General features: G+C 39.3%; 1 protein-coding gene across 1 annotated transcript in view; it reads left to right on the top strand.

The window, feature by feature from the left end:
• The window catches only part of LOC128143618 (potassium voltage-gated channel subfamily KQT member 1-like), a 506,641-nt gene that overhangs the window by 279,245 nt on the left and 213,617 nt on the right, over positions 1 to 13,779 (top strand). The window contains exons 12-14 of the mRNA XM_052790981.1: positions 7,923 to 7,998; positions 11,618 to 11,712; positions 12,708 to 12,748. Coding sequence (XP_052646941.1) covers positions 7,923 to 7,998; positions 11,618 to 11,712; positions 12,708 to 12,748 — 212 coding nt within the window. The remainder of the gene's footprint in view (positions 1 to 7,922; positions 7,999 to 11,617; positions 11,713 to 12,707; positions 12,749 to 13,779) is intronic.

The following is a 13,779-nucleotide window of genomic DNA, read 5'->3' as shown; positions in this document are numbered from 1 at the left end:
ATCTCCCTAGTACTTGGTGCAGATTAATTAATTACTCATTTTTTAAAAGAAATGTAAAGCTTTGGGCAGCTCAAAGACTATTGAAGTTTTAATTCTCAGAACTATTCCCTGACTTGACTGTTATCCAGTTCCTATTCAGGCAAGATAGGAATTAAGATTAATGACCCCAAACAAACTGGTATTTCAGAGAATCAGTCTTTGCCAGGCATTATATTCTCATGACAGAAAATCATTGAGGCATAAATACAGCGCTCAGTCATTGGTGTATATTAACAACACCACGTTGTTCCCATAAATGCTGAATACAGTGAAGAGGAAAATGAAGTCTTAAAGTTCATTAATTTGGGTTGTGGCATTTTTTAAAGTGAGCAAACCAGAGCCCGTCGAATAAGGCTGTACCATTCTAGTTCCCCCTGCACCGCTGTGCAGGCTATTCGGATTCCAGAAAGGCATCTCCTCTGCTGGGAGGTTGTTTGGGCTTAGTGATGGCTGTCTCTGCGGTGGCTTTTACTAGCTAGGTATTCAGTTCTGTTGGCATTTTTTAAAAGGCAAATTGATGAAGACCAAGTCTTAAGGAAAGAAAAGTGAAAAAATACCTTTATCAGCTAGAATCAGTGAGTGTTGTAATATGTGGGGTAAAAATGTGCCATTGTCTGTCAGTGTTTGTCCACTTCCCAAGAAGGTGGTTGTGGCTAGAGTCTGTTTTCTAAGCAAATGAGAAGCGGTGGGGAGATGAGAACATTTCACCTATCCTGGGACCAGAAGTAGTCATGGTACAGCGCTAATACAGGAAGTTATTGTGGCAATTTCTAGAAGCTGTTTGCTCAGAAAAAAAAAAAAGAAAAGAAAATCTTTCTGTGTTTGTATTTCCACACTGAAAAGACATCCCTGTGACATCATCTTGTTTGTTCTGACACTGCAGGAAGAATGGAAGAAATAAAATGGCAGAAAAGAGACCAGGCACTTTTATTTTGCTGCCAACAAAACATAGAGGAAAGATGTAACCAAAATATCCAATGGTTACTTTAGTTCTCAGAGACAGTTCAGCAGATGAATTGTTGTTCAAGGGCAGTTGGGCTCCCAGACACAAGAGCATTCTGTAGTAAGCTTAATTACTCATTTTAATTATGCATTTTAATTAGCAAGGGACTAACACAGAGCTTTTCTCCCACTTTCTCAATAAACCCACTTTGTAATATTACAGAACAAACTTGTAACTGAAAACTCTAACTGTCTAGAGAAAACTCTAACAAACTAACAAAGTTTGAGGGGTTTTCTTCCTCATTAAATCACATTTAGTGAGCAGGTTACATCTACCTCTGATTATTTTCAGGACCTTTCTACTATTTTTATTCTGTTCATGGACAACATCAGGAAAACACCCTGCACTGCTGCTTCTCCCAGTGGTGTTTCCTCTGCCAATGTATTGTCTTGCCAGTTGCTCCCTATAAATGAAGTCCTAGTTCTTCCTCTTTTAACAGTTTCTCCTCAGAGCTGTTCTTTGGACCCTCCACTATCTGTCTTCCCTGCCCCAGTCCCTAGGAGCACTGCTGTAGGAAATCTGCTTGCTTTCTTGTTCACTTCAGGGAAAGGCCAGGTTAGACAAGTAGAAGCAGAGACAATTGCATTCTGCAATGAATTCCGAGAGGCAGCAGAGTATATGGTGATGGGTGAGTGGAGATAGCCAATGCCACAAAATCTTCAGCAAAATAACCAGGTGCCAGAATGCAGCCCCCCGTGAACATGTCACTTAGGTCTTCTTTTCTACTTTGCCTGGGACTGTACCTGCTGAGGAGGGATTTTCAGAATCTGCAGCATTCCTTCATAAATTGAGGCTGTCAGCAGAGCTTGGTGAAGCCAAATAGGCCTCCAGGCTGCTCTGTTTTGAGAGAAGCCAATCCAAATTTATTTATACTTTTGAGCCAAACATGGGCTTGAAAAGAAAAGGTTCAGATAAGGATATGGTTAGAATAGAGATGAGGTAGGTTTAAGGTGGGATTGTGATTAGGAATAAAGGGAAAAATAAAGTTGTGCCAACATTTTCTGAAATGTTCTCTCAGGTTTCAGTGCAAATGGCATCTTACAAAGTTTCCATCATGTAAGTGGTGGAAATTCTCCAGAAGTATCTGTTCTTCACAAGGCTTTGATGAAATGTTACAAGACTGGTAACCTCTTCTATTATATTTATGTTGCACTTCTCTGCTGCTCCTGGCTTGGGGTGAGCTCTGGAATCGGAATCATCGCCTGACATTTCCAGGTGTCTGCATGTCAGATTCAAGCTGCAACCTTCTCTTAACTCGAGTGGTTTAAGAGGCTCGAGGCATTTTGTCTGGCTTTGCTTAGCTGAAGGTAATACTAATTTTATGTTCATTTATTGGTAGGAAGATTTTTTTTTTTTCATTTGGACGTTGCAACTTCCCTTGGTATTTAAAATACATTATATAAGCTTCTTTTCTTTACAGTTCTTGTGATGAGAACCATCTCTCTCCACCACTTGTCTCCATCAACAGAAGGTCCACATAGTGCATGTGACTGAATATAGACTAACTGCTGCGCTTGTCTGTAATAAACTCTCTAATATTATGTCCTTTATGATTACTGTTTTCCCACCCTTCTTCTCCCCCAACAACTTACTGGTATATGCTGTCCGTATGATGGGATAATTACACCGTTAGCTACATTTGAATATAGGTGATATTCATCTCTGCTAAATATTGCCTTTCAGTAACGGTGGGAATCTGCAGTTTAATGAAAAATCTTGCCTCTGAAAGTGAGTGGCCTATGTGCATCTGGAGACAAAAGTATCCTGTGATGCCAACACTTCATGTTTTGTATGGAGTCTGCTCATGCTTTCAGTGCAAATAAGGCTTGCTTTATACTTTACCCAATAAAATATCAGCCCATTTAAGATAATTGTACATGAGAAAAATTAAAGTTATGACTGAGAATCAAAGTTCTTTCCTAGAAACAGAGCCAGAAAGTGAATACTCTTAATCAAATGTGATGGGAAAACAAAAAAGCAGATGGAGGACTGAGCTTCTCAAATAACTTCTTTACGTTTCAGTTGCCATCACTGACCTAGTCACTGTTTGTGCTGGCTTAGAAACTGATGTCAAGTGAACAACTCCAGAACAGATGATGCTGTATGTTACTTTGGGCAGGAGTTACATTATCCAATGAACGTATTAAAGTAGAGTTAGTGTGACTTTTTATGTGTTTTCCTAAGCAATCAAAACGTAACAAATGAATGAAGCTCAGCAGTAATCCAGGTACTGTAAGCGTGTATCCTCAAACCAGTTTTGCAAATTGGGACAGAGAGCTATAATTGACCTTGCTGAAGTGGCCTTTATTTTCCACAGTTCATGATCAAAGTAGTTACGTTACACTGAATAACTCTTCTAATTCACGACACCTGAATAAACGGCAGGAAAACCAGCCTGGAATGCACGCTCTACTATCTGCAGCCGTCCTGCAGCACAGCCTGAATAAAGTCCTTCCCCTTGTCTCTACGCTGAAGTGAACTCCAATGATTAAAAAATGCTTCTGGACTGAAAGGTGCATCGTGCTGACAACAGGCTTGTTTGGAGACTTGAGCTGTGCCTCAGCATGGCCTGGAATAGTTGTAACTTTGCCTGTGTTTAGGGTCCATTTCCATATCTGTTTTTCACTTAAAATATTCCCTGACTGTTCCAAAGCACATTAAGCTGAAAGTTATCAGACTCCATACAAAAGAAGAAGAAAAAGAGTAGGTCTGAGCTGGCCAACACAAGCTTTTAACAAACAGAGCGGAATATAAAAATAGAAGAAAAAAAATCCCTGTGGATGGTTTCCAGAGTTGCTTTGGATTTGATCATCTCTCTTTCCTCCTCTGGTTCAATTATTTTCAACTGAAAATGTTTGGCTTCTTTGGCTTAGGCTACTGCCTTTCTGCAGTTAAAAACCAAAAAGTCTTAAATGCATCCAGGTGTTTTAAGCTAAAAGTAGGGACTTTTCACAGTGCGCTCTGAGCCACGAGCAGAGGACCAAACCTGGGGCTGCAGAGCCTCCTTGGCTCACGGCCGTCCCGCCAGGCTCTGTGGCCCATAGGCATACTCAAAACCTGCAGAGGGGAAGGTCGAGTCAGCCAGCAAAGAGGGGCCCCTTTCCCCCTCACCCTCTAGAATAGTCGCTGGAGAGATCAGATCAGGGTGGGGACTGCTTGTTAACTTACACGGTCCAGGCCCTCCACCCGCTCCTCTTTTTCCCTGCCCTACCACAGTGATACGACAGCCCAGGAGTCCATAAGCCAAACTGGGAAGGACTCGTCGTAATTAGGGGTAGGTTTGACTGCTTTTAAAATTGAGCATCCTGCTGGGCAATCCGTTAACAGAAAGGTAAGGCACACGTGCTGGTTTGCAAATGGGTCCAAGGCTTGGGTCCTACGTGAAGACATAGTTATAGACGATGTCAGTATCATTTAGGGATCCAAGTATACGTTATTTCAGTAGACATTTCATGGTATCCGTTACAGTTGCAGATGTTACAAGCTCCCATTATTAATTTTTTTATGTGCTTATAACGTTCCAAAATCCTGATCGCTTCTGTTCAAATGTCATTTTATTCTCCTTTACAGTCTTTTGGGGGAATGTTTTAACAAAACCTTCCTATCTGTTGTTTAGGTGAAAAGATGGGAATGTACACCATTGTCCATCAATAAAACTCTAATATTCTTTGGAGCAAAACATACACAAAGAACAACCCACCCAACAGTAACGCTCCACCTCAGCATGGACCTCATCCTTACGAGGTCTAGCATTTATACTTGGTGTTATGGGTAAAGATTTTAAACAATTTAAATAATTTTCTTAATGTGCTGGAAAGCATCTCCTAGTGTGTGTGTGCCACTGCCCTCTGCTGCACGGAGGCAGGAGAGCTTGGCTGCTTTCATAGGGGCGGAGGTGTGGTCACCCACCCACCCATGTTCCTACTTAGAGCAAGTGCTCAGGTCCTACCGACTTCATTTGGGAGCTGGAGCTACGAAAGTAGTTAAACCTTCACCTCCGTGGGAGTTAGGCACCATAATACCTGCGAAGATCTATTTCTGTCTTCTGTCAGTAGAAAATGCCACGTGGAAAGAGTGTACAAGTACGGTGTCCACCACAACCCCCCTGGGTTGTTGTTTCATGAGTTGTGTATCTCAAAATATTTTAGGAGGTTCACGGCAAGCATTGTTGTGTTTCTATTGAGCATTACTAAAGCATGACCTAAAGTGTCTCTGGCCTTTTGTTCTCTCCTGTTGTATGCTTCTGGCATGTAAAAGACTGACACCCTCAAGGCTGAAAGGGTTTTACCTAATCCAAGGTTTTGGGCTAAAATATAAGGCTTAGCAGGATAAATGTATTGGGCTAAATAGAGAGTTAAATGTAACCTTGCCGGTAACAGCTGTAGTTACCCATTCTGGTCATCAGTGCTAAGAAACTATGAAAATCAGCTAAAATCTCCAAAAATGTTTAGGATCACAGTCAGCCACGCTGCCACAACCCCCCGTCAGGAGGATAGCTCTGCTTGTTATGCAGAGCAGGGAGTTTAACTCATCTAGAGCTGCTCTCTGTCATCTAGAGCTGCTGTGCTCCTTATGCATTTATTGAGGCAATTAAGATAACACATCCACGTATCTCAGTCTACAGGTTTGCACATTTTCACGCGGTCTTTTTTCCATTAAAGCCAGGTTTCATGTATTTCTGTCCCTCAGTTTAATGCTAATGACCATCAAATCTGAACAGTAACTTAGTCCTTTTTCAAAATTTGCTCCCAGGGAGATTGGTGGGAATTTTGCCAGTTGGAACAGGCCAATATCAAGTGCTTTTGAATTATAGTCAGGTGATTTTCTTTGCTGTATTTCACAAATAAATAACTTCTTTCTCTAAAAGTGAGGCCTGTTCAACTGTGCATCAGGTTCCAAGAGTCAACCTCATCATTTTGGACACTTAAACTTGGTAACACATTGGAAAAAGTTCTGTAGCCCTGATTTCTGCCGAAGGAGGGGAATTAGGAGGAAATTACTGCCTTGGTTTGTTTCCATCTCTGACTTCTTGAAGCTTATATATTTGAGGCTGTTTAAACAATGCATGAACTATCTCATATGGATTACCCTAAAAAAAAAACCCTTTTAAGTATACGTATGAAGTCTCACATCATTTAGAGCTAGGGGATAATTTCAAGCTTTTATCTTAACTGGTACAAAAAGGAGGAAGGCTAAACCCTAAACCCTAAATTGTGATTCTTTTCTGGTTATAAATATATATATATATTACTTGTACGGGCTGACAGACAAAGATTTCTCTATCAAGTATGTGCCATTTACAAGCAGAACGTTGTCTCCATTCTAGTCACCAGCCACAGGAGCTCAGCTGGAGCCCTGAGCATCAAGCTGAGAGCTTTTCTTTCACCATAATAAAGGTCCTGTAGGCTAAACTACTGGTAGTCCGTCAGTGACACTTCTGAAATCCCTTTGATGGGCTTACACAAATGCAAAGATTCGTACTTAGCAATGCTGTTGATGGTATACAACAATGATGGTTCTTGAATCGTGCTCACCCTGCATTGTCTTCTGTGTGTTTGCATGTGTGAGTGTATATATATGGATATGTGCATGAATATACATAGATATATGAAGTGTGAGGATATATGTAGTATAGACACCTGAGTTTCACACATATTAGTGCATGTATTCAATGTTAAACTGGGACTTGAAATAGAAAGAGCGAGAAAAAGCTATTGAAAGCTTATTTTAAAAACTCTGTTTCTGTGGATGTGGTATCTCACCCAACCAGAAGCACTAATTTTATCAAAGAGAAATTATGAAAAATGATGCTAGTTCTTAATTACAGTCTCTGTTTGTTTTACCTTTTATTTACTTCACTTTGAAATAATACACTGTAATGTTTCCACTTTTTAAAGACTTTTTCTCTAAACTGTGGCATCCAAGTAGGTGGCCTAGCCAATACTTCCTTTTCCCCAGTCAGATATACTGGGAAGAGGCAGCAAATTGTGTTTTCAGGAGACTTGAGAAACTTGCTGGCAAGCTTTCCTATGGTTATCATCACATGTCAGAGATGATGTCTGTATAGAACATAGATTTCTTAACATTGCGGCTTCCTTGGAAAGAAAATTTTGTTTGCTTTAGTTCACTCATTTTAAATGAATGAAGAAGTCCATGGGGAAGGAGTCAGTGCTTAAATAAAATACTTGTTCTTACAGTTACCCCTCCAAAATTCACCGTAAATAAGAAAGTGTGGTAATTAATTGCCAGCCAAGTGGCACAATTAATGTTCTGCAAATATAGTATCCTCTGGGTAAAGTGATATTGCTAAGTTATGATATGTCCAGTTCTGTGTTTGAATACCAATACAGCCAGCCACATGCACACACACACATGTGCTGAGAGGGTGTGTTGTGTTAATTTTAATTTTTTTTTTTTTTTTAGTTGTGATACTTCAATTTTTCTTTCCTTCCTAGAGAATTCAAAGTACTTTTTAAAGGACTTAATTTCTGTGCAATAAAGCTCATGGGCAAACACTCAATAAATGCAAAATAAGGAATGTAGTCATGGTTCTAAAAACGTTTCACATTCTTCAAACTGATGCCAGTTGTATGCATTGACAGTAATCCTGTCTAATCCTCTCCACATGTATTATCTTTGTACACCTGCCTTCATTGTCTCATGTATCAGTTTTTTATACTTAGAACCACAATATACAAGAGGGTAAAGCAACAGAACAAAATACACATGCACGCACAGTGTGTTATGCTACAATTTTGCATTGTAGACATAAAATGTATTTGTAGATTTTGGTGCTTAGAGTCAACGTCTTTCATTAAGATATTTTTGCTACTTTTTTTTAACCCCACTGGTGCATGTCTGTGTCTGTCTTTCTTGGCAGATTAACTGAAGCACATCGAACAGCTGTAAAAGTCATTAGGAGAATGCAGTATTTTGTAGCCAGAAGAAAATTTCAGGTAAGCAGCACCATTAACCATAGGTACAATTTGTAAGCTTAAGTATATGACATTAAAAGTGCTCTGAGAGTGAACTTGTCTTTGTGCGTGCAGTTGTAATAAGTCTAAGGTACTGTTTAGGCTCTCGGCCTCACACTTAGCCTATGTGGATTTTTTCATAGTGTGGGCAAAACTATCAACTATCCATGGGTGTAGTATGATACGAAAACCTTCTGAATTTATGGAGTCAGCATAGTTATTTTTCACTTCTCTTTTTTACTGCGCTTGTTTTGTTGGGGTTCTGGTTGGTTGGTTGTTTTACTATATTGACCAATATAGAAACTACTTACCTATCTACTAGAAGAAGTGAAAGGAAAGACTCTGTTGGAGTGCCTGCTAAAATACTGTTACTGTCTATACTGACCATCTAACGACTGGTTAGAGAATGTTCAACTAATTGCGTGCTATGTATGGTTGACAGATCGATAGACCTTACTGATGAATACCATGCTGTGTAAAGTTGCTTTCACATTTGTGGCCCACATTTCCAAATTTTTTCCCAGAATGGGACATCATAGAGAGGCCATATTTTATAAAATTGTGGAGCATCTGCCCTCTGGAAATTTGCTGTCTTTACAAGGTCTTAAGTTAAATTTCTCAATCAGGTTACAAAGTGCTCAAACTAAATGTGCTGTACTGGAAAAGGTCTCTCATTTTGCCTGTTTATTAAGGCCCGTTATGATAAAACTTGTTTGGAATGTGATTCTGGTATCATCATTCTCATCACCCATGTGCTGGTGATGCCATGGAAATGAATAATTAACTTCTGGCCTGATTTTCAAAGCCCCTGTTATTTCCACCTGAAGGTTCATGCTCTTTTGTCCAAGTGGGTCCACTGCAAGTTAATCAACTTTCATAATCCTTTTGAAGAGGTTTTAAAAAGATAAAGCAAGAACCTAAATTTCAAGCAAGTTTGATTAGAGTTGAGCACTTAATTGCAAGGGATAGAAGTCTGAGATAAGCTCACAGCACTCAAAAGACTCTGAATTAGGGCAGACAGAATAGCACATACATTTCCCAAGCTCATGCAGAAATGTATCTTCAGATGACCTTACCTTATAAAAGGAGACTAGGAGAAGTCTGTTTAACTCAGCAAACAAGAGGAGAGCAGGATTATATTGTAAATACATCAGAGAGAGAAACACTATGGGAAATCTAAAAAAAAAAAAAAAAACCAACAAAAAACCCCCACGAAAATTAAAGACACCATTCCTGGAAAATAAAATCAGTATATAAATGAGTTGGGATAAAAACGAGGATATTTCAAACCACCAGAGACCTAATGTTCTGGAGCTGGCAGCTAATAGCAGTCATGCCAAACCTTAAAAACTGAACTTGATTGGTCTATGGGGAGGATTCTGTGAGTTGGTTTTAGTGATAGGGAAGAAGAAGGAGGAATTACCTTACATTTTTTTCTTTCTTAGGGCTGTGAAATATAGTTTATAGGACTCCCCATGCTGATTAGATTTTGGAACTTCAAAGCTGGGTGATATTATTTTGAGTTTTGCATTAGGAGCTCTAAGCACGCTGGATGTAGAATGCTTGAGCCCAAATGCCCAGGATTTGGGATTATAGACAGAATGAAAGTTAAAGAAGTTCTTCAAGTTCTGCATTTACCACACCTCCCTGGGAGCCCATTACCTCCCACCTTAAGTTCTATTGTCCTAGCATTTCCTAATAAAAACATCACAAGAGATTGTGCCAAAGTCTGGCAGGACATAAGATGCTCAGATCTAAAGCTTTATGGGAAAAGAGGAAAGAAAAACGGTGAAAGTTGGAAGGATATTTGTACTGTGCTTTAGAGAGGACTCAGGCAGACTGCAGTGTACAGTACTTTGCAAGTATAGGATTCAGAGCTGATGATTTGGTGAAAGGGATAACAGATAGAGGACTTCTTTTGAGGGAGAAAAGAAATTTCATTGGGAATGAGCAGAATTAATTATGCACATAGTAGCCATGGGGGAGAGGGGAGGGAGGTGGGGAAAAATCCCCAGCACATCTAGGCTCTGCGCCATGCATCGTGTTTAAATAGAGAGTGTCCAAAGGAAAGGACAGAGGATTTAGCCAAAATGCTCTCAAAGCACCCCCGCTAGTCAATCTAAAGAGTGATACTGGCACTGTTTCTCTGGGTGAAGACAATAGGCTGCTTTTCTGGCCAGAAATAGTGATGTGTCAGCGTCTGCAAAATGTGAAGCTGGGGAAGGCAAAAAAAAAAAAAGGGGGCGATAAACTGAAAGCTGAAACCTCCCTCCCCCACAAAGTCTCTCTTCTCACAAATGCACATAGACGTACACACACACTACCAAAGCCATGAGCTCTTCTGAAAGTAATAATGCAGGTAAGTGCTGACGGCTGAGCGCAAGGAAGTCATTTTATCACGAAGAGCTTTTGCTTTTTCATTCATTTCACAGGATTTGTTTCCGTTCCAGTTCCATGCTTTCATTTGAAATTTCTAGGATCCTGTGGCCGCCTTCCAAGCATGACTCCAGCACATACTGTAGGTGTTCAATGCATGTGTGCAGTGGTGCATGCTAATGGCTCTGGCTGAAGCTGTGACAGAGTGGAAACAGACAACAAGATGACTAATGAGCTGTTTTCAGTAATTTCCAATTACTAGATTTGCAGTTTACCTTTCGTTTTTTTCTTCTTTTCTTGAGTCAGAGCCAAAAAGGACACATCTTGCCCCACATTTCCCATAAGGGTTGGTATGGCTCTGAACATGCTGGTATTTTTGAAAGGACATCATTTGCATTTATTCCAACACACACACACACACGTTAATTTTACTTGATAAAATTTTACCATGCTGCGCTTCTTATAATTGCATCGCTTTATGCAAATTCTTTAGACTTTTTTCAAAATTCTGCCTTAGTAGTTATAGCAAGAAACCAGAGCTTGGCAGAAGCATCTAGATTCTCATTAGAACAGGAATAAAGCTGGGCAGATGGAGGTTTTTTAGCTCTTTTGCATTTTTTATCTGTCCTTTTTTATTTACTTGAATTGCACCTTTTTTTCTGACCTCGTAGGTATCATTAAAGACAAAGAAGCGCAAACAAAATCTACATGCAGCAGTCTTCAGACTTAGGCAAAGCATCTGTCCTCCCAGTTACTTAAGCAATAATATTTCTGTCACCAGACATCTTTAGTCTTTAGAGGCATTTGATTCTGGGTCCAAGTGTTATGAATTGGGCCCATCTCTGTTGTTCAGTCCTCTGACATTATGATTAACATATGGTTTTGGAATGAGCCAAGAGATATTGCACATGATAGTGTTAGATAAATTATATATCTTGGGTTTGTGTTTTTTTAAATAGACTGTGAAGGTCTAATATTTTGCTAAGTATGAAGTAACATGAAGACATGACTCTAACTGACAGTAATGGGAATCATTTGGCTCCATCTCCACAATAAATATGCACTCCTACCATGCCTACATATTTTTTATTCATTGCAACAATCATTGCAAAATGGCAAGCAAATAACCTCTGAAAGAGAAAACATAGAATGAAGGCCTGCCTGAAATAAAAATCAAATTTAAGCTATACTTACCTTTCAATCTCATGTCTGATTCCTTTCACAGCAAGCTCGGAAACCGTATGATGTACGTGATGTGATTGAACAGTACTCACAAGGACACCTCAATATGATGGTTCGGATAAAAGAACTTCAAAGAAGGTAGGCCCTGTCTACCTCATGAAATATTTGATTTCTCTGGTGCCAGCTGGCTTTAGGAGAGATGTGTACTTAATGAACAGTAATTGTCCAAAATTGCAAGCACAACAGGGAGCACAATATCTAGAGGATTTAACTTGGAGTCATTTTTAACCCTTTTTATGATCAAGTTTACAACTATCCCTTATCCTCCTCTCCTCCTCCTCCAAGTGAAATTAAAAGAAATTATGGTACATGCTGTGAAGTTTGTAGTATGAAATGAGCTTTTCTGCCCTCTTCTTAGAAAAGGAGAACTTTTCAAATAATGATTTACCTTTCTGTCCCCTCTCTGTGGTTCTCCACAACTGAGAGAAATCTGGTTCGCTTGTGCTCCTCTCTATCTGGAACTTTTCCCTGCTCACATTCCTCTATGCACATGCTTTCTCCGAGTTTGGGGATCGCAGCTGAAATATTTTGCCACAAAACTGTTCTCTTCTGTTTCAGCACAAAGTGCTTTTTTCTTTACAAATTAACACTGTGGACTGGGACACCAGACTGAACTGCTATGGCGCTTAAATGAAATGAGAAAGAAAAAAAAAATCCTATTGAATGGAATCTACTGTGTCAACATATATAGATATTAAATGCGTCTGCATGAGATTCAAGGAATAGTTGCAAATGATATTAAGAAGCTATTCTGTTTGTATAGTCTTTGTTATTAGATTACATATGACACAGGAGAACTATGTTTTAGTTACAACGTGAAAGTCTAAGAAATAAAATATTAGTACTCATGAAAATAAAAATAATAATATGGTTTGATTTTGGAAAAAACTCTAAAGAACTAAACTGCTGACTGTATGTGCAGAAAATCATGCTAGTCTCATGTTTTTGCTTGCTTTGCTTTAGGTTTAAAGCTAATGTAAATTCTCATGTAAATTATGCTCCTATTCTTTTCCTAGCAACGGAGTTTAGGTTGCCTGGTAATTGCACTGCTGGTAATTCTGTTTGCTTTTCAGATTGGACCATTCCTTGGGAAAGCCAGGCCTTTTCCTCCCAGGTATAGTGACTACATTTTATGAAAAATTATTAGCTTCATAACTTTGTGAAAATACCCATGGCTACAGTAATATGGATTTATAATCCAGCCAATTATGCATGAATATATAATTCTGTTAATAAGCCCTGGAACAACTGTGGAAAGATAAATACGTTCCATTCAGGTGGCAGTGGAGTAAATAGAAACTAAGAATAAATGTTAAAAATGTGTGTCAGTGCATGATGAGTTGGAAACATACTGCTGGAAATCTTTCCACAAAAATATTCTTTCTAAGTCTTTTGTGCTGGGCTTAGGATATATGTTGGTTCCACTTAAAAAGATTTCTTCCTTTCTGAACAACCTATGGATTTCAGTTTTGGAAAGCTCAAAGGAATATCAAGGGTATCATTCAGGAAGAACTGGGGTAGCCTTGAAAGCTAGAGTGGTAGAAGTGGTAGAAATTCAATCATAAAAAATGCAAGATCAGGCATGGGGAAACTAATAAAAAAAAAAATCTCCTACACGCTTATACTGGTGAACAGTCTGGCATGTCTGAGAAAAAGAAGGGCCTAGTCTGCTAATTAATTGTAAGCAAATGCCAACTGAGTGTAAGAAAATGCTGTGATACAGCCATGAAAAAATTAGTCTGATCCTAGGATCAGGAGAGGGATTTTCAAGACATACAGGGATGTATACATGTCTTTGCACACGACTCAGGTAAGGCCTTATGTGGCACATTGTGTAAAAATTTGATTCCACATCTTTAGGAAAGACTAACTGCAACAAAAATAGGGAAGAAATACTAGGATGACTAGGGAAAAGGAGAACCTATTCTTTTAGTGTGGAACAGAAATTTGCTCTTTTTAACCTAGCAAAACAAAGGGCTGGGAAGGGTTGTCTCTTAATTCTGCAAGGGGAGTAATTACCTATGAGGCACAAGAAATTTGTAAGGGAAAGGACAGTGCAAGCAGAAGAACAAACGTTTGTGAACTGGCCATAAATACATTTAAGCTGAAAATGTATGGCCAGGAGGGAAGGCTCTGGCCATGCAC

Source organism: Harpia harpyja, chromosome 6 (assembly GCF_026419915.1).
Source record: "Harpia harpyja isolate bHarHar1 chromosome 6, bHarHar1 primary haplotype, whole genome shotgun sequence".
Taxonomy (NCBI): Eukaryota; Metazoa; Chordata; class Aves; order Accipitriformes; family Accipitridae; genus Harpia; species Harpia harpyja.
The sequence above is the reverse complement of the archived record's forward strand: the minus strand, read 5'-3'. Positions and strand labels throughout refer to the sequence as shown.